The 19501-nt window shown below is 46.9% G+C and overlaps 1 protein-coding gene across 3 annotated transcripts in view; it reads right to left on the reverse strand.

The window, feature by feature from the left end:
• The window catches only part of TTLL9 (tubulin tyrosine ligase like 9), a 39911-nt gene extending 25451 nt beyond the window's left edge, over positions 1–14460 (reverse strand). The window contains exons 1-7 of one of the 3 annotated variants that reach the window (XM_053200105.1): positions 11228–11273; positions 5751–5843; positions 4825–4983; positions 4257–4308; positions 3842–3925; positions 3546–3657; positions 2594–2779 (exon numbers count right to left, since the gene is read on the reverse strand). In XM_053200105.1, coding sequence (XP_053056080.1) covers positions 2594–2779; positions 3546–3590 — 231 coding nt within the window. In that variant the 5' untranslated portion in view covers positions 3591–3657; positions 3842–3925; positions 4257–4308; ... (1 more) ...; positions 5751–5843; positions 11228–11273. Of the gene's footprint in view, positions 1–2593; positions 2780–3545; positions 3658–3841; positions 3926–4256; positions 4309–4824; positions 4984–5750; positions 5844–11227; positions 11274–14388 lie in introns of those variants that run through there. The other 2 variants (XM_027069818.2, XM_027069819.2) reach the window with 2 other exon arrangements.
• Between the last annotated feature and the right edge of the window lie 5041 nt (positions 14461–19501).

Consider the following 19501-nt stretch of genomic DNA (forward strand, 5'->3'; position numbering starts at 1 on the left):
AAGCTCTCCAGAAAATTCTGATGCACTCTCAGTTTTGAAAATGATTCCGCTAGGGTCTCACTCCTCAAAGTGTGGTCCGTGGACCAGCAGCAAGGGCCTGACCTGGGAGCTGGTTAGCAAGGCAGACTCTCAGACCGACCCAGACCTGCCGAATCAGTCTCTGCCTTTAACCAGGTTGCCTGATGATTGTGGGCACATTTGGGTTTGGGAAGCACCGACCTCGTGCTTTCCAGGTGTCTCCTGGAGTCTTGGAAATAACCATAAAAGCGGTCAATGACTGGACACCTAAATGCCAAACCCTTTATATAATGTGTATAACCGCATTGGATTCTCTCGCAAGCCCGGCAGATAGGTGCACTCATTCATTCCATTTTATGGATGAGGACGGTGAGGACGTAGACTTAGAGGAGTTGAGGAACCTGCCCAGGGCTTATGCGTGGCGGGTACAGAGTTAGAGCTCAGAGCACCCACTCCTGGCTCCCCACACCCCGACAGGGCGCCACAGCTATTCAGGAGCAAGGACACACGCACACAGCCAAGATGCCTCCTCTTAATTACAGCTGTCTTGTGTCTGCCTCTAACAAAGGCCGTGGGCTGGGAAAGGAATCAACTTAATATGCAATTGCTCATCCCAATTAGCACAAATTACCATTTGTCTGAGAGGCTAATGCTGGGAGCTGGGACCGCCCTGTGGCTTGTAGTCTTCCTGTGCCTAACGAACCCCTTCTTCTCCGGCTGCAGAGGAGGGGACAGGTGCAGGAGGTCCCAGGGTCAACGCTGGCTGGGACCCAGTCGGGAGGATCCGTCGTTTTTGTCTGGCACGTTGATTCCCCCTCCAAGCAGCTGTGCTCTTGGTTGAATGTGCATATCAGCCAACACCAGGTCTAGTCCCCAGCTGCACGAGGAAGGGCTGCCCCCCACGTCCTCCCCCCAGCTGCCTTCCTGGGGCCTGGCACGGTCCCAAGCCCAGAAAATATTAGGGGGCTTTGATGATACCATTCAAGGCTATGGTGGCTTTGTGGTGAGAAACCAGCCCTGGCACGAGGAACAATCGAGGGGCTCATAGGTGCTCTGCCGCGCCTACCCTCCACTCAGTTTCTTGATCCCCAAAGGGCTGGCTACCTCCGGATGCAAGGCTTTCATGCATGCAGTCCCTCTTCCCAGAATGCTCTTCCCTACCTCTGCCCTTCGCCAGGCTGACTCCTCGGCATCCTTCAGGCCACAGTCAATATTTCTTGACTTTCAGTCAAAGTCAAGATTCTTTTAATAATACTAATAACAATGGCAGCTATCATTTATGGAGTGCTTAAGGTATGCTCTACCTGTGTTAATCACACCACAACATTATGTGACAGGTAACACAGTCTCACTCTGCAGATGGGAAAACTGGGGCACAGACAAGTTAAGTAACCTGTCTGAGCTCACACAGCAAGTAAGTGGTACAGGCAGTATTTAAACTAAGGGATTTGACCTTGGAGCCCAATCTCCCTTCAGAAAAGCCCGCTGGGCAGCAGGGAACCTCCTACTGTTTCCTCTCTAGTGTCACTTAGAACAACTGTACTCACACAGGTATCTTCTGTATCGTCTGCACTCAAGGAAGGTAGAGACCCACTTCCAATTTGCTGACGGCTGTGTCCCTAGCACCTACTTTTATGACTGGCACGTAGCCAGCGCTCGGTAAACATTGTGGAATGCTTGAATAAATGGGTCGCAGTCTCCTCATCTTTAAACCAAGGTAATATTGGGACGCCTGGGTGGCTCAGTCGGGTTAAGCGTCTGACTCTTGACTTCAGCTCAGGTCATGATCTCATGGTTTGTGAGATCAAGCCCCACGACAATCCTGCTTGGGAGTCTCTCCCTCTCTCTCTCTTTACCTCTCCCTCCACCCCCTGCTCTCACGCAAGCGCACACACACTCTCTCTCTCAAAATAAATAAATACATATTTAAAAATGAAATGAAATAAAATAAAATAAGGTAATATCTCATCCCAAAGACCGTCTGGAGAATCAGGTAATGCAGGCAAAGCGCTTGGCATGGCCTGACTGCCACCATTTTATCTCATGTCAGGAAGAGAGGTGGGGATCTGAGCTCCAGCAAGGCTCTGGATTCACTGCCCTGGTGTCCTGAGGATACTTTTCCATCTAGTAAACATGTATTGAGCACCTACTGTGTACTAGCAGTCATAGCTGCTGGGTTCAAACACTGCAAAGAGGAGACAAAGCTCTTCGGCAGAGGGACACCTGGGTGGCTCAGTCGGTTAAATGTCTGACTTCGGCTCAGGTCACGATCTCGCAGTTTGTGAGTTCGAGCCCCGCATCGGGCTCTGTGCCGACAGCTCAGAGCCTGGAGCCTGCTTCAGATTCTGTGTCTCCCTCTCTCTGCCCCTCCCCCACTCACACTCTCTCTGTCAAAAATAAATAAACTTAAAAAAAAAAAGCTCTTCTGCGGAGGCAGATGGTGCATCTAAGGCTGAAATCCCAGGCAGGGGTTCTGTCTTGGGATGCGCCATGAAGGATCCCTGCTGGTGCCTGGGCAGCCCTCCCTCCCCCTGCCCCTTCCCCCTGGTCCCCGGACTGGGCACCGGGCACTCACAGGCTTCATGATCCAGGTGATCCCCGGGTTTTTGCGGAACTCTTCCACGAACAGGTGGTACTCGCATGGCATCTCAAAGGTTTTGGGGAAGAAGTCGCACTTGGCTGCCTCCAGCTTCCCTTCCTCGCGCTCCAGCTGCTTCCGGAACCGCTTCAGGTTCTTCACCATGTAGTTCTTGCGCGTCAGCTGGGCAGCGGGATGGGTGGACAGGCTGTTAGTGCTCGTGCCCCCTGCCCTGCTCCACCTCCCAGCCCCAGCCATCGCCACTGCCTCCCACAGCCTCCATTCTCGGCCCACGAAGTAGCAATAACAGTAAGAGTAACTTTGAGAGCCTGCTATTCTATAACCATCCCCACTTTACAGGCAAGAAAACTGAGGCTCAGAAAGGCCAAGTCAATTGCCCAGAGCTACCCAGCTAACAGAAGGCACAGCCAGGTCTTGACCCGGGCCTGTCTGACTCTGAAGTTCATGTTGGTAACTTCTAAGCTGCACTAACCTTTTCAAATCTCAGCATCTTTGGCTCCTCCAGTGTGATTTGTGATCTGATTCCTCCCGGACCTCCCTCCCAGCTCTAGACTCCCAACTGCTCAATCTGTCTCTTCCCTGAAATCACCATATGGCTCAAGCATCCTGCTCCTGCGGCCCTCGCCCCCCAAGCCAGGCTGCCCCTCACATCTGTAGTGTTGACATGCCCACCAGCCTGTGACCTGAGTCCCCACCCCAAGATAGCCTGCTGCTCGGGTATTAGATCCTTACCCTCTCACATCCTTTAGCCCATCGTGTATCTTGTGCACATGTTCCCCACCTGGCATGTACCCCAAACTCCCTTACGCTTTTCCATTCTGCTCTTTGCACTCCCGTGCCAGCCCCTGCTCGTTGCGACATCCAGTGACATGAAGTGGCCGACTCAGTGCCCCCCCTTCCCCCACCACCACCAGCCCACCCAGCTCACCTCGTAGTGGTTTCGGAAGTGACTGATCCGCACATGTTCGTCCATGTAGGTGTGGTCAAAGTTCTCCCGGAGCCAGCTGACGTCACACCAGTAGAAATCCCAGTCCCCTTCACTGGGAGTGGGTGGGACAAAGGTCATGAGGTAAGGACCTCAGCACTGCTGAGGGCCTGGGGCCCACGGAGGTGCAGCTGAGGGACAAGCAAGGTTCATAAGGAGCCTCAAGGGGGTGCCGTGGGCCAGCCCTGCCCACAGTGTGCATCGCTAGGCCAGAGTGAGAACAGGAGAAATATTCCTACACAAATCCAGGCTGCCGGCTTCCTTTGGGTTCCCTTTGAACAACCGGGGTATCGGCCACACGGGGTCCTGATGCCTCCTGACACCTGTCGGCGGGAGTGAGGAACAGCCACCAAGTTGGGACGTACCCTCTCCAGATCACAGCCCCTACCTACCACTGCCTACGGCCCATGGCAACCAGCCAGCCTCACCTGATCAGGTTACCTGCCTGGGCTCTAGAAGCATCTGGGTTGCCACCCCCGGCTCACATCACCAAGCAGTGCCTCCCGATAACATCTGTAAGCCCTTCCCTGTCCACAAAGCCCTCCCCTCACTGAGTCCTCAGAACAGCCTCAAGAGGTGACTACAATCATCCCTGGAGCCCTCAGTCGAGGAGAACCTCGCTCGCCCAGGGCACAGCAGCATCAGCATTCTTACCCAGGCTAATCTACCGAATCCGACGCCAGAGCTGGGGTGCAGAGAGGAGGTGCTTGAAAAGGATGTGACAGGAAAGAAAATAATGCCAGCACCGTTGCTTCCAACGTTGTTTGTTTGTTTGTTTGTTTTTTTAAGTTACAAAATTACAACAATAACTGAAGACTAGACTCCAGCACCAGGCAGTGGGAATCATGGATTCATCCATTGGCTCGTTTGTTTCCTCATTCACCGAGAGGGTAGAGATGCACCTGGGACTCTGCACCTGGGACTAGGTGCAGTCCAAGCCCTGACAAGCCAAGTGACCTCCAACATGGCACTCTTTACTCTTCCATGCCCAGGTGTCCCGTTCTCCAGCAGATGGGTATGACAATAGCACCTCCCAGAAGAAGGTTTGCTGGACGATTCAGAGGTCAGGCGTGTAAACTGCTACAGTAAAGAGTGTCTAACGGGCTCAGCTATTGTTATGCAACAACATTGGTTGAGCACCAGGTCAGGGCAGCTGGTGGCCCTCCCCCCTCCTATCCATTCTCCCCCTTTTGTCTACAGTAATAGAATTCCCAACATTTACCTGGGGAAATGTAATCCACATTTTCCAAAATAAAAGCTACATTTTCCAGATTCTCTTGCAGCTAGGCTAAGTCTGGCCAATGTGAGGGACTTCTGGGCTGTGTCCTTCAAGGGCAGGGCGTGTACTTTCTTGTCTCCTTCCTACCTACTGCTGCTCGCCCTGTGGATGCAAGACCGGAGCTTCACCTTAGACCGTGAGAAGGGCTTCACTCAAGGGATGGCAGGATGGAAAGACGGAAACAGGTGGCTCCAAATTTCTATGCGATCTCTGAAATTCCTACACCTGGACTTTGGTGGGAGAGATAAATAAACTTCTGGTCCGTCAGAGCCTCTTTTGCTTTGGGTCTGTGTTATATGCAGCCCAACCTTAGCCCTCACTAACATTAGCACCTGCTATGTGCCAGACATTGTTCATCTCAGCATCCCCAGGGCCCACCATAGAAGAGATGTAGGCTTAGCGGTCAAGTAACTCGTTCAAAGTCACAGGACTAGTAAGTGGCCAGGGACGAGCAGCCCTTGACCTCGACCTGCCATCCCCAGAGGATTCAAGCCAGCTAGTCTGTGACGGCTGCACTCCTTGATTCTCCAGAGAGCTCTAGGACCCTGGCTACGGAAGAGTCCAACGGAACTGGCAGCAACTCCCACTCTGACACACATGTGCTGTGTGACCTTCAACAATTGGCTTGATCCCTCTGAACATAATCATATCTTGCTGGATGGTTCTAAGACTTAGACAAGGCAGAGATGGCGTCTGTAATGTGCCTGATACACTCGGAGTGCTAAATAAATTTTGGTCCCTGTCACAGCCAAATTGGGACAAGTCCCAGTAGCCACCCACAGGAACTGGGAGAAAACAGAGGGAGACAAGGCCTGGTGAGTCAAAGGGAAAGAGGGCCGAGATTGGCAGGGGGCGGGGATGCGTCTTACTCCTTTACTTCTACCCAGCCCGGCCTGTGGCGAAGGACATCCATGAGAGTATTCACGAGAGTGGTCTTGAATCGGATTGAAGCTCTCTGCTCTCTGCAAGACAGGGTGACAGATCGCTCGTTCAGGGTCACGCAGAAACCTGTGCGTGGATGTTCACAGCAGCTTTATCCAGAATAGCCCGAAGCTGGCAACAACCCAGATGTCCTTCAATGGGTGAATGGTTAAATAGCGGTCCATCCATACCATGGAATACTGACTTAGCAATAAAAAGGAGTGAAATATGTGTACATTCAACCTGCATGCATCTCTGGGGAATTATGCCGAGTGAAAAAGGCCGATCCTAAAACGTTCTTATATACTGTACAATTCCATTTATATAGCTTTTCTTTTGAGAGAAAGAGCATGCACGCACATGCAAGTGGGGGAGGGGGGTGGCAGAGAGAGAGAGAGGGAGAGAGGGAGAGAGGGAGAGAGGGAGAGAGAGAATCCCAAGCAGGCTCCTCATTGTCAGCACAGAGCCTGACGCGAGGCTCCAGCCCACAAACTGTGAGATCATGACCTGAGCCAAAATCAAGAGTTCTCCGCTTAACTGACAGAGCCACCCAGGTGTCCCTATATAACTTTTTGAAATTACAAAGTTATTAACATGAAGAACAGATTAGCAGTTGCTTGGGGTTAAGGACGGGGGGAGGTAGGGTTGTGGAAGAAGGCACAGGGAGAAGGAGGAAGTGTATGTGGTCATAAAATGGTCATATTAGGGATCGGTGGTGGTGGGAACTTTCCTTATCTTGACTGTATGGATGTCAGTATCCTGGTTGTGATACCACATTATAGTTGTATTCTCTGTTACCATTGGAGAAAACCAAATACAGGGCACATGGTAACTCACTATATTATTTCTTATACTTTGTTTTTTTTTTAAGTAGGCTCCTCACCCAACATGAGGCTTGAACTCACAACCCTGAGATCAAGAGTCACATGCTTTACCAACTGAGCCAGCCAGGCGCCCCTCACTACATTATTTCTTATAACTGCATATAAATCTACAATTATCTCAAAGTAACTATTTAATTAAAAAAATTAACACATCGTTAGAAGTCTGGATAATGGCTACCTTTGTGGGGAAATGATAGAAAGAGAGCATGAGTGGGGTTTCTGGAGTGTTGGTGATGTTCTGATTCCTGATATGTGGGTGTATTAAGTTGACGAAAATTCACTGAGCTATAAACTTACGACACATGCACCTTTCTGTATATACAACAGAACTCTGTAACAAAATACACCACGACTAAAGCTTAAAGGACTGGTTACAGATTAAGACAAAATATTTGTAATGCTTACAATCTGTAAGACATTTGGACCAAGTACATAATGAGCTTCGACAAATCATTTTTAAAAAGACAAAAATGCCTAAAGGATTGAACAGGCAATTCATAGCAGGGGAAACGTACCAGTAAGCACGAGAAAAGATTCTCAACCTTCCCAACAATCAAGTAAACGCAAATTAAAACATCGCAGGTTATAGTGGAAGAGGATGCAAAAGACTCTCAGTCCTATTGAAGCAGGGAGGGGAAAAATGTGCAAACTAAACAGCACACTTGACTATGGGGCTAGTGGGGAGCAACGGACAAAAGAAAACCTGAACTGATTCCAGAGAGAAAAAAGCCCTTAGGGAGAAGCAGAGAGCTATAGCAGGTGTCCAGGTTGGGGGGGGGGGGGGGGTGGCGTCTTGAGTTCGGGCGAGGGGAGGAACGAGCCAGCCACGGAGAAGCAGTCACCAGGAGAAAGCAGCTGTGCTTGGACAAGAGGGAGGGCGGCCAAACAAATCAAAATCTAGAAGAGTCCCATTCCGAAACCAAAGCAGACCGAACCGAACCAAAACAACATTGCGGCAAATTTGCTTAAGAAAGAAGCAGTAGAGAATGTAGTAAAGCAGAGAGAAAACTCTGAGCCACCCCAGGCGCTCCCTGTGCAGCTCTTCCTGCCCATAGATCCTGTCTGCATGCCTTAATTAACCACCTTTTTGCACCAAAGATGTCTCAAGAATTCCTTCTTGACTGTTAGCTCCTAAACCCTAACATTTTTACATCATCTGGAAAATCAATCAATTGATCTCTCTTTCTACTCACATATCCATTTTGGTACATCTGAATCTCCATCAGGGATAATTTTCCTTGACCCTGAAGCACTTTCTTTAGTGTTTAAATACATGGCAAAGAGTCAGAGCACCTGGGTGGCCAGTCGGTTGAGCATCTGACTTCAGCTCAGGTCATGATCTCATGGTTTGTGGGTTCAAGCCCTGCATCAAGCTCTGTGCTGACAGCTCGGAGCCTGGAACCTGCTTTGGATTCTGTGTGTCTCTCTCTCTCTGCCCCCCCCCCGTGCTCTGTGTGTGTCTCTCTCTCAAAAATAAACATTAACAATTTTTTTTTAATACACGACAAAAATAACAGCACAAAGGACCAGAGGGGAGTAAACAGAGCAAGCTGTTCTAAGGTTCTTCCATTGTGCACGAAGTGGTATAATACTGATTCACAGTAGACAGTGATGAGTTAAGGATGCGTATTGTAATTCCCTAAAACAGCAGTTCTTGGTGGGTGGTCCAAGTTTCCAACTACATATATTTGTGAGGCTGGATTTCCTTCCTCTTCTTCAACCAAAACAACATATCACAACAGATTGAATCCAGAAGGTTCAGGAAGCCAAATGTTGTCTATTAAGCCAGACATTTAAGAAATACACAAAGATGTGCAAACATTTACTACTCATCATAATAAATTTGGAGGAGGGAGAATACGGTTATAGTTCGTAGAAATGCATCATTTACACTACCAGGTAATGAGTCCATTGTTGCTTTCCAAATGAATTAATAAAATTTTTTAAATGTATCATTTGAAATTTCTAATTTTCGAAGTGTTTATGATAAAAGTTGACAAGAGTCCATAATAATTTTGAAGTAGAAAACTTGAGCTCAAATTTTAAGAACCTTGCTATAAAGTAGTAAAGTAAGGAGTATTTAAACATTAATCCAAAACAATGAAGAGACCCAATTTCAATACCCATCAGATCGGGGGAAATGTTTAAAATCAGACAAATACCAAGTGTTCACAAGAATGTCTCTACATTTGTCATAAAATGACAATCATCCTATAATGCTGATGGAACTGTAAATCGGATAAATCTTTAGAGAGCAATCTGGCAGATTAAAACTGTCAGTTACTATTCAGGCACATTAGACTGGCAAAAACCTAGACGTCCAAGTTCGGCAACAATGTGCTAAAACGGAAACTCTTCCTGTACTGGTAGAAGGAACTCTGGAGAACCACGTGGCAGTATTTAGTGAAACTGAACTTGCACATACTCTATGGCCAGCAATTCCATCCTAGCTCTATACCCTAGATAGATACCCTAGGCATTATATGTACACGGATGTTCGTTTGTAATTATTACTGTTTTTTACGGAAATAACCTGCAGCACACGGTTGGTGGCCCACCCTTGTCCCTTGGACATTCTCCATTCCCGTGCACACAGTCAGCTCAACCAGTGCTTAAAGCAGGTCCGAAATGCCCTTCCCACACCGGCATACAACTAATGACGACTGGAGTTGATGGGTAAGTCCTCCAGTTCCTCAACACTCAGTGGGGACGAGTCTGCGGTGTTCTGTACTATCTCCTAGGAATCCCCAGTGGGACTGAGCCCCACCGGCCCACCACAATAACCTGTCTGTAATGCCCTTTTATTGGTTTCCTTCCCTTGGATGCCTCGCATCCCCCCTGCCCTGCCAATGCTTACTGAAATCAACTTCCAACCTTCCAAATAAACTACTTGCTCACACACCCTTGTCTCAGGGTGTGCTTTCTAATTCTAATTCAATTCTAAGGCCCAGCCAGAAGGCCTCTCAACAGGAAGCAGATAAATAACTCGTGGCTTACAATGGAACACAGATAATAGTCAAAATGCATCCAGAGCTACGTGCACCAACGTGGATAAATACTGAAAATAGAATTTTGTGTGACAAAAGCAGGGTGCAGAATAATAACACGATAACGTCACTTATGTAACTTATATTCCTAACCATTCATGCAGCTAGGGGTGTCCAGGCGACACGATTCTGGTAAGATAAAAACATAAGATGGCTAAAGAGGGTGGGTGCCTGGAAAGCACTGGTTCTTTTGATGAAAATAAAGAAAGATGGGGTGCCTAGGTGGCTCAGTCGGTTAAGCAACCAAACCTTGGTTTTAGCTCAGGTCATGATCTCAGTTTCATGAGTCCAAGCCCCACATCAGGCTCTGTACAGAGCCTGCTTTGGATTCTCTCTCTCTCTCTCTCTCTCTCTCTCTGCCCCTCCCCTGCTCATGCTGTTTCGGTCTCTCTCAACAGCAAATAAACCTTAAAAATGAAAGAAAGAAAGAAAGAAAGAAAGAAAGAAAGAAAGAAAGAAAGAAAGAAAGAAAGAAAGAAAGGGAAAGAAAGAGAGAGATGTGGCTTGAGACTTCCCTCACCACTCCTTCCCACCTTGATCGTGACATGAAGGCTGGAGCTGTAGCAGCCACTTAGTGTCCAGAAGGAAAAGGTCAAGGCAATCACAGAGATGCTAGCTCTGAGAGCGTTGAACCACTCTGCACCCTCCCTCTTGACTCTTCGTTATATGAGGAAAGCAAATATAATTGTTTAAAGCTACTATTAATTGGGTTTCCTGTTACTTGTAGCTAAACACATTTCTAATTGGTGTCTGACCCAATAAAATAGACCCTGTTAACTGAAGTGCCCTTTTTTGGCTGGGGTGCGAGTGGGTGTGTAAGTTTAGGGTCAGGACCCAGACTAGAGCTGAGCTGCTCTGTGGAAGAGAGTATGAGATTTGAAATTGGTGGCAAAGTTCTCTCAATATGTAGAGAAAGAAGGCAAAGTCGATGGGCGCTGCACGAGAGGTGGGGTCAGAGACCACACACACCCTCCTCAGTGGTGACATGGCCAGATGTGACTTTAGAAAGAATAGAAATACCTAATGAAACAGAAGTATCGAAAATATGCGCCACGGTGTGTGTGGTGTAACTTCTAACTTCTCACAAAAAAACCTCCAGGGAAGTCCACACCGCTCCCTCCTGCTTTGGGCATCGTGGGCCCTGGAGCCCAACAAGCTCTGCCACTAACTGATCCTACAGGCTTCAGCAAATTACCTACTTAGCCTCTCTGGGCTTCAGTTTCCCCATCTATAAAATGGACACAATAGCAGTATCTACTTCAAAGGACTGTGGTAAAGATTCAAAGAGATACTACAGGTAAAACAACTAGCCTGGCACATGGTAAGTGCTCAGTGATTGTTTGCTATTATCATTGTCATTACTGAAGCAAAGAAGCGGGGCTGGAGAGATGGGAAAAGGGAAGGAAGGAAGCAAAGAAGGGAGGGAGGGAGGTGGGAGGGAGGAGAGAGGAGGAATTTAGTTCTGCGTTTATTAGATTGCATGGGACCACTCACCGCTCTTTTCCCTTTGATAATCCATGGCCCTTGTAATTTTGATTCTGCAATGAGAAAAGGAAAGTGATGTAACTGGTCCTGCATATCCACTCTGCCTTCCCAGCTCAACTGACCGCAGATCTTAAAATGCTGAAACCATCAGATGTAATATCGCCCGATGCTGAGACAAGAAGGACCTGCCTGGCCAAGTTCACATTGGTCAATATGTGCCCAGCAACGTGGTCCTTGGGATAAATCCTCAGGTATTCAAGGGCCCACCTCATAGGATTGTTCCGCAAGCATGACCAGTAGAGTGAACACCTAGTTTTCAGCGCTCCAAAGGTCCAATCCCAGTTTTGAGGGCTGAGTTTTAAGGGCTGAGCTCAGCAGGCTCTGTGAGAAGGAGCTGAAACATGTTTGATTAGATCCATGATCCAGGAGTGGACTGAGTCAAAGGCTCGGAGCAAAGTTAATCTCTTGCATCCAAAATGGGCCTTTCAAATCCTCAAAGCAGAGTGGGTATTATTTTGCTTCTACCACGTCTAAAACAGTTTGGCCTTCAGTCCTGGCAAGACTGATCCCTAACGGCAGGTATGAGAAAGAAATCAAAATTGGTCTTGTGCAGGATGACTTCTGTAGCTTAGACAGACTTGTCATCTGCATTTGTTTTCTATTACTGTATAACAAATTACCACAAACTTAGCGGCTTAAAACAGCATAAATTTATGTCTTGCAGTTTCCGCTGGCCAGGAGTAGCTTAGCTGGATCCTCTGCCCAGGTCTCACAGGGCTACAGCCAAGGTGATGGCCTGCGTTATGTTTCTCATCCAGGGCTCGGGGTCCTTGTCCAAGATCATCCAGATTGTTGTCAGAACTCAGTTGCTTGGGGCTGCAGGACTGAGGTCTCTGTTTACTTGCTAGCTGTCGACTGGGGTCTGCTCTCAGCAACTAGAGGCCACGCAGTTCCTTTCAACATAACCCCCTAGGCAGTTCACAACATGGATGTTTGCTTTCTTCCAGGCCAGCAGGAGCTCATCTCTCTGACTTCCAACCCTTTCCTCTCCAAGTCAGCCACGATAGAGTCCTATGCCATGCACAGTATACAATCACAGTCGTAACTATCCCATCAAATTCATAGACTCCACCCACACTCAAGGGGAGGGAATTACACAAGGTGTGTACATAAGGGATGGGAATCTTGGGGGCCATCTAGAATTCTGCCTACCACACCATCCTATCCCTCAGAGGGATAGGGACAGTGGAAAGGGATAGAGAGTACTGCTTTATGAAACAGACAGACACTAGCCCCCCACAAAAGCAAGTGAACTCTTATCTCAATCATATACACAAGCCCCTCCAAGTACCCCAGGACTAGTCAGGTGTCCCACTCTTTTTTTAATTATTGTATCTTTTATACTCTTTCATGCTTTCAGTTCTATTTTCCATAAGTTTATCCAGTTGCTCAGAGTATTTGGCTGAAAAACTTTTCCTTTCCTCACTGAATTACATTGACTCTTCTGTCAAAATTCAGTTGACTGTGTATATGTGGGTCTGTCTCTAGACTACATCTTATTTGCTTATTTATCTACCCTTATGTCACCACCACACTGTCTTAATTACCATAGCTTTCTAGTAAATCTTGAAATCAAGTAGCATAGGTCCTCTAACTTTGCCTTTTTTCAAGATTGTCTTTGCAATTTGGGGTCATTTGCACTTCAATATAAATTTTAGAACCAGCTTGCTAATTTCTACAAAAAAAAAGCATGTTGGGATTTTACTGGGATTGTATTGAATCTATAGATCATATTGAGAAGGGACATCATTGGGTATTGAGTCTCCCAATCCCTGAATATGATCTATCTCTCCATTCATTTAGCTCTTCTTTAATTTCTGTCCACAATATTTTCTAGTTTTCAGTACAGAAGTCTTGGACTTTTTTAAATGTTTATTTATTTTGAGAGAGAGAGAAAGCACAAGCGAGGGAGGGCCAGAGAGAGAGAGGGAAAGGGAGAATCCTAAACAGGCTCTGAGCTGTCAGTGCAGAGCCTGACTCAGGGCTCACAAACTGTGAAATCATGACCAGAGCTGAAACCAAGAGTTAGACACTTAACTAATTGAGTCACCTAGGCACCTCCATTGGACATTTTAAATTAAATTATTTCATAGGACTTTGATTTTGTGATGTTATTTTTATTTTTTTTTTTTAGGTGGGCTTCACGCACAGCATGGAGCCCAGCTGCGGGCTTGAACTCATGACCCTGAGATCAAGACCTGAGTTGAAATCAAGAGTAGAATGTTTAACTGTCCGAGCCACCCAGGTGCCCATGTGATGCTTTTTTAAATAGTACTTTTTACAATTTCATTTTCCAGTTATTTGATGATAGAATATTGTGGTAGGCAGAATAATGATCCCCCAAAAGATGCCCATGTCCTAATATCCCAGAACCTGTAAATATGTTACATTGCAAAGGAAAACTAAAGTTGCAGACATAATCAACTGACTTTAAAATAGATTATCCTGGATTATCTGAGTGAGCCCAATGTAATCACTTGTTTTTTGTTGTGAGATGGAATTAAAAGAACTGGGGTGCCATGCATGAGAGAACATGGGATAAGAAGCAGGCTGGTGGGGAAGAGGGTGGATTCTAGAGTAATTCATTTCCCTTCTTTGGACCGCATTTTCCCCATTTTAAAGTGGGGGGGGGGGGCGCTGGCCTGTGCATTCCTAGAGGACAGGGACTTATGTGATTCACCTCTGTGTCCTCCTCACTGGTCAGCAGTGGGCTCGGTTTAGAGAAGCCAATGATTAGCGTTTGGGGATGAATGCATTACGAATGGATGGATAGGTAGGCAAACAGGAGGCGGGATGAATAGATCTCTAAGAGCTTTTCCAGGTTCTGAGGTTGCCCCCAGGGTCCCCGAAATCGCTGAGTACAGTTTAGAATCCCAGATTTTCGTAGCTTTCCCGCCAGCAAGCCCCGGCTGCGGACTCGCGCAGCATCTCGGGCGGCGGCGCGAGGCCAGCCAGGGCTTGAAGTCTTTTCTCTGAATTCATTTTCCTCCCCCTTGTCCGGAATCACTCCGCGGGGACACCACCCCCCCCCCCCGAGTCTGAATCCCTCCGCGGCCTCCCTCCCTCTCTCTCGGGACGTTGAAAACATCTGGACCCCGTGGCACTCCTACCTTCGGGCGCGACATAATACGATTCCACAGGACCAGACCCAAACTGCCACCTCGCCGCACGCGAGCCCCTGCGTCCCGTTGCCAAGGCGACAGAGGGTGCCCGGATCCGCCGTGCTGATTGGATGAGCCGAGGCGCCTCCTCTCCGCGCGATTGGTGCGCCTGACCCGGGGCGCGGGAAGCTCGCGCGCCCCAGAGGCCCAGACCCCCCTATTCCCCAGACCTTTCCCTCCCAGCCCGTAGCCTCCGCGACCCGGGGGCGCACCCGGCCGGAGACTGGCTGCCTTTCGCAGGCACTTACTGCGCCTCCTCCAGCTACGTTTCGCTTGACCTAAGAGCAGCTAGCCTGAAAAGTGGCCAGTCTTTGGTAAATGCAACGGCACTGTTTCTTTACTCGGTGCCTCACTAAGTCAGTCACCTTGTCAGTTGGTCAGTTGGCAACGTGGCCAGGCACTCCTGCTTTTGCTCAGCCACTCTCTCTAATTCTTAGGCACCAACTCGATGCCAGGAGTCACCTCAACGCCTGCTGACCAGTCTGCTAGTGCCTATCCGTAACAATTCATTCTTGGCACTGCAGCTAAAGAGCATTAAAAAAATTTTTGTTTTTAATGTTTATTTTTGGGACTGAGCCAGAGACAGAGTGCACGTCGGGGAGGGGCAGGCAGAGGGTGATACAGAATCTGAAGCGGGCTCCAGGCTCTGAGCCATCAGCACAGAGCCCAACAGGGGGCCCGAACTCAGGAACTGTGAGTTCATGACCCCAGCCAAAGTTGGCCGCTTTACCCACTGAGCCACTCAGGCGCCCCTATAGAGCATTCTAGAACACGAATCCCATCGTGTCTCTACACTACATATAGCCTGAAGTAGCAATTTGTTTGCCATTGAACCCTGTAGTGACTCCCTGCCTTTTCCTGCCCCACTTCTCCACTGTCTTGGGATCTATATACCAACCACAACTGATTAGAAACTGTTAAAAAAAAATGTGTTGTTTGTTTTATAGCAACAAAATATAAGTTGTGTAGGAATATATCTAATAAAATATATGCAAGATGCTTCATTAAACAACAAGTTATTAAGCCTCTAGTCTTTCTTTTAAGCCTCTAGTCTTATGGCACGCCTCATTCTTGACTCTGAGGATACAATGAACAAAACCAACAAGCAACGGCCCTTGTGGAGTGTATGTTCTCACAGGGAAAATTACAAAACATTGAAGGGCATTAAAGAAGGCCTGAATAAATGGAGGAATATACCCTGTTCATGGACTGGAAAACTCAATATCAAAAAGATGTGTATTTTCCCAAATTCAGTCAGGATTTTTGCGAAACCGTCTCAACCCAAGAGAGGCAAATATCAATGGGATAATAAGGGGATCCTAGAAACAGACACAGGTGCCTGTGTGCATGTGTGTGTGTGTGTGTGTGTGTGTGTTTTAACTTGATGTGCAATAGAGGTGGCATCATAAGTCAGTGGGGAAAGGATGGGGAGCTCAGTATATAGCGTTGAGAAACTGGCTTTCTGTAGGAGTGAAAAATAGATGCCTAATTCAAGCAGGTTAAAGAATAAATACAGCAAACAAATACTTCAGGCTATTAGAAAATATACATATATATAATATTTTATGATGTCATGGTGGAGAAAGATTTCTTAATAAAGCACAACTCAGCAGAGAAAATTAATCTGTGACCCTCTCAAAATCTAAACTGCCATACAACAAAAAAACATTGTAAGTTCAATCAAAAGACAAGCTACAGGGGTGCCTGGGTGGCTCAGTCGGTTAAGTGTCCGACTTTGGCTCAGGTCATGATCTCACGGTTTCATGAGTTCAAGCCCCGTGTCAGGCTCTGCGCTGACAGTGCAGAGCTTGCTTGGGATTTGCTCTCTCTCCCTCTCTTTCTGCCCCTCCCCCACTAGTGCTCCCCACTAGTGCTCTCTCTCTCTCTCTCAAAAATAAATAAATAAAGGTAAAAAAACAAAAAGACAAGCTACAGATGAGGAGGAAATATCTGCAACACATATAACAAAGGACCAGTACTCAAAGAACTACAAACTATTAAGAAAAAGACTACTCTTGCCTCACAAAAGAAAACTGGACAAAGTACATGAATAGAAAACTTTCAGCAGAAGAAACTCAAGTAGCCAATAAGCAAATTGAGATATGTAAATCAAAACAATTATAAAATATTATTTTAAACACATCATCTAGATAAAAATAAGAACATTAAAAAAAATTTTTTTTAACGTTTATTTATTTTTGAGAGAGAGACAGAGCATGAGCGGGGAGAGGCAGAGAGAGAGGGAGACACAGAATTGGAAGTAGGCAGGCTTCAGGCTCCGAACTGTCAGCACAGAGCCCGATGTGGGGCTCGAACTCATGAACTGCAAGATCATGACCTGAGCTGAAGTTGGACTCCTAACTGACTGAGCCACCCAGGCACCCCTAATGTCAAGTATTTTTAAGGATGTGTGGAAATCAAACCTGTATATGCTGTTGGTACAGTCACGCTTTGGAAGGCCATTTGCAATATCTCATAAAGTTGAAAATGCACACAACTCACAACCTAATTCCACTACTGGACATATATTCTAGAAGCTCTCTGAATACAGCTGCACAATCTGGGGACTATCACTTTGAGGCAAGAAGTCATCCTTCCCTAAAGAAATTCTCATTCTTGTTCATAGGTTATATGTACAAGGATGTTCATTGCAACATTCTTTTTTTTTTTTTAACGTTTATTTATTTTTGAGACAGAGAGAGACACAGCATGAACGGGGGAGGGGCAGAGAGAGAGAGGGAGACAGAATCGGAAGCAGGCTCCTGGCTCTGAGCCATCAGCCCAGAGCCCGACGCGGGGCTCGAACTTGCGGACCGCGAGATCGTGACCTGAGCTGAAGTCGGACACTTACCCGACTGAGCCACCCAGGCGCCCCTCTTTTTTTTTTTTTTTTTTAAGAGAGAGAGAGAGCACAAGCAGGGAGAGGGCCAGAGGGAGAGAAAAGAGAGAGAGAGAGAGAGAGAGAGAGAGAGAGAGAATCCCAAGCAGGTTCCACACTCAGTGCAGAGGCCAATGTGGGGCTCGATCCCACAACCCTGGGGTCATGACCTGAGCCAAAATCAAGGTTGGGTGCTCAGGGAGCCTGGGTGGCTCAGTTGGGTAAGCATCTGACTTTGGCTGAGGTCATGCTCTCACGCTCGTAAGTTCAAGCGCCACACTGGGCACTGTGCTGACAGCTCAGAGCCTGGAGCCTCCTTCAGACTCTGTGTCTCCCTCTCTCTCTCTCTCTTCCCCTCCCCCCTCTCAAAAATAAATAAAAATTTAAAAATTAAAAAAAGAGTTGGATGTTCAACCAACTCAGGCACCCCAAAACATTCTTTATACTCATAAGAAATATTAGAAACAATCTAAATGTCCACTCCTAGCGAGATGGATTCATAAAATGGAATATATTCTAATAAAAATACTATAATGCTAAAAATTAATGTTCCAGATCTATATCAACATAAAAGTAACCCCAAACTTACTGTTGAGTGAATAAAAGAGACTTGCAGGATGACAAATATTTTTAAAGGTTGAAATTTGTATTAATTATAAACATACAAAAGTGTATTCTACATACTTACGGATATATTGGCATTCAAAGTTTAAAAATATGACTAGAAAGATGCACACCAAACTCACAATAGTGGTTTCCTCTAGGGAGAGTGAAGGAAGAAGGGAGAGGAGAGGAAACTCCAACTGCTTTAAGTTTATTTGGAACATTTTGTTTTATTTAAGCAACACAGTTGAAGCCAATTAGCCAAAGTAGTCTTATCCGGATTTATTTTTTGGTTTTTGCCATAATAATAAAAGAATATCAGTACTACCATAGAGGAAGAATTTTAGGATGCTTTGGGAATGCATAACTGTGGGGTCTAACCATCTTTAATTGGAGTCAGCAGACTGGCGGGACAAAATGGGAGCTAGTCTGGTAAAGGGGATGGGAAGAGCATTCCAGACAGAGGGAATGGCATGTGCAAAATTGGAAATCAGAGAGAGTGAAGCATGTTTGTGGAAGTGAATGCCGATCAGTGACCAGGAAAAAGTTAGGGAAGAGGGGAGAGATGAGGCTGCCAACCCTGTATGTTTTGCTGTTTCCTTTTTTTTTTTTTTTTTTTACAAATGTGGAAACAGAGCCCTAGTGAGGAGAACAGAACCCGGGCTTCCTAACTCCCTGTCAGTTGCTCCAGGCAAATCATAATGACAATGGTAACAATGAAGATGTATTATATGCCTGTCTCTCTACGAGGTACTTGAAATATGTCCTCCTCATCTCACTAGAGACCTATGAGGTTTTTCCTTCCTGTGTTACAGCTGATGATACCGAGACTCACAGAAGTTAAGAAATTTGCTCCAAGTCACAGAGGCAGAAGCCAGATCCCACAAGGCCTTGTGTGCTATGCTAAAGAGATAGAGCTTTTTCCTAAGGGCATTGGTGAGTGTACGATGTTCCTATTGTAGCTGTAATTAGCACAAACTCAGTGACCTAAAGCAACACAAACACGTGAGTTTACAGGGTTTTTTAAACAATGTTTATTACTTTTGAGAGAGAGAGAGAGTGCACAAGCAGGGGAAGGACACACAGAGAGACAGAGGGAGACACAGAATCTGAAGCAGACTCCAGGCTCCGAGCTCTCAGCGCTGAGCCTGACCCGGGGATCCAACTCATGAACCCGTGAGGTCGTGACCTGTGCTGAAGTGGAGCCACCCAGGCGCCCTGAGCTTACAGTTTTTGAGGTCAGAAGTCTGAGGTGGATTTCATTAGGCTGAGATTAAGGAGTTGGCAGGGCCGGGTTCCTAGGAGGCTCTAGGAGAAAATCTGTTTCCTTGCTTTTTCCACCTGCATTCCTTGGTTCATGGCCCCCTTCCATCTTGAAAGCCACCAATCCTACCACTCTGACCTCTGTTTCTTTTCTTTTCTTTTTTTTTTTTTATAATCTGAAATTTATTGTCAAACTGGTGTCCATACCAAACCCCGTGCTCATCCCAACAGGTGCCCTCCTCTGTGCCCATCACCCACTGTCCCCTCCCTCCCATCCCCCCCATCAACCCTCAGTTCAGTCTCAGTTTTTAAGAGTCT

Source organism: Acinonyx jubatus, chromosome A3, assembly GCF_027475565.1.
Source record: "Acinonyx jubatus isolate Ajub_Pintada_27869175 chromosome A3, VMU_Ajub_asm_v1.0, whole genome shotgun sequence".
NCBI lineage: Eukaryota > Metazoa > Chordata > Mammalia > Carnivora > Felidae > Acinonyx > Acinonyx jubatus.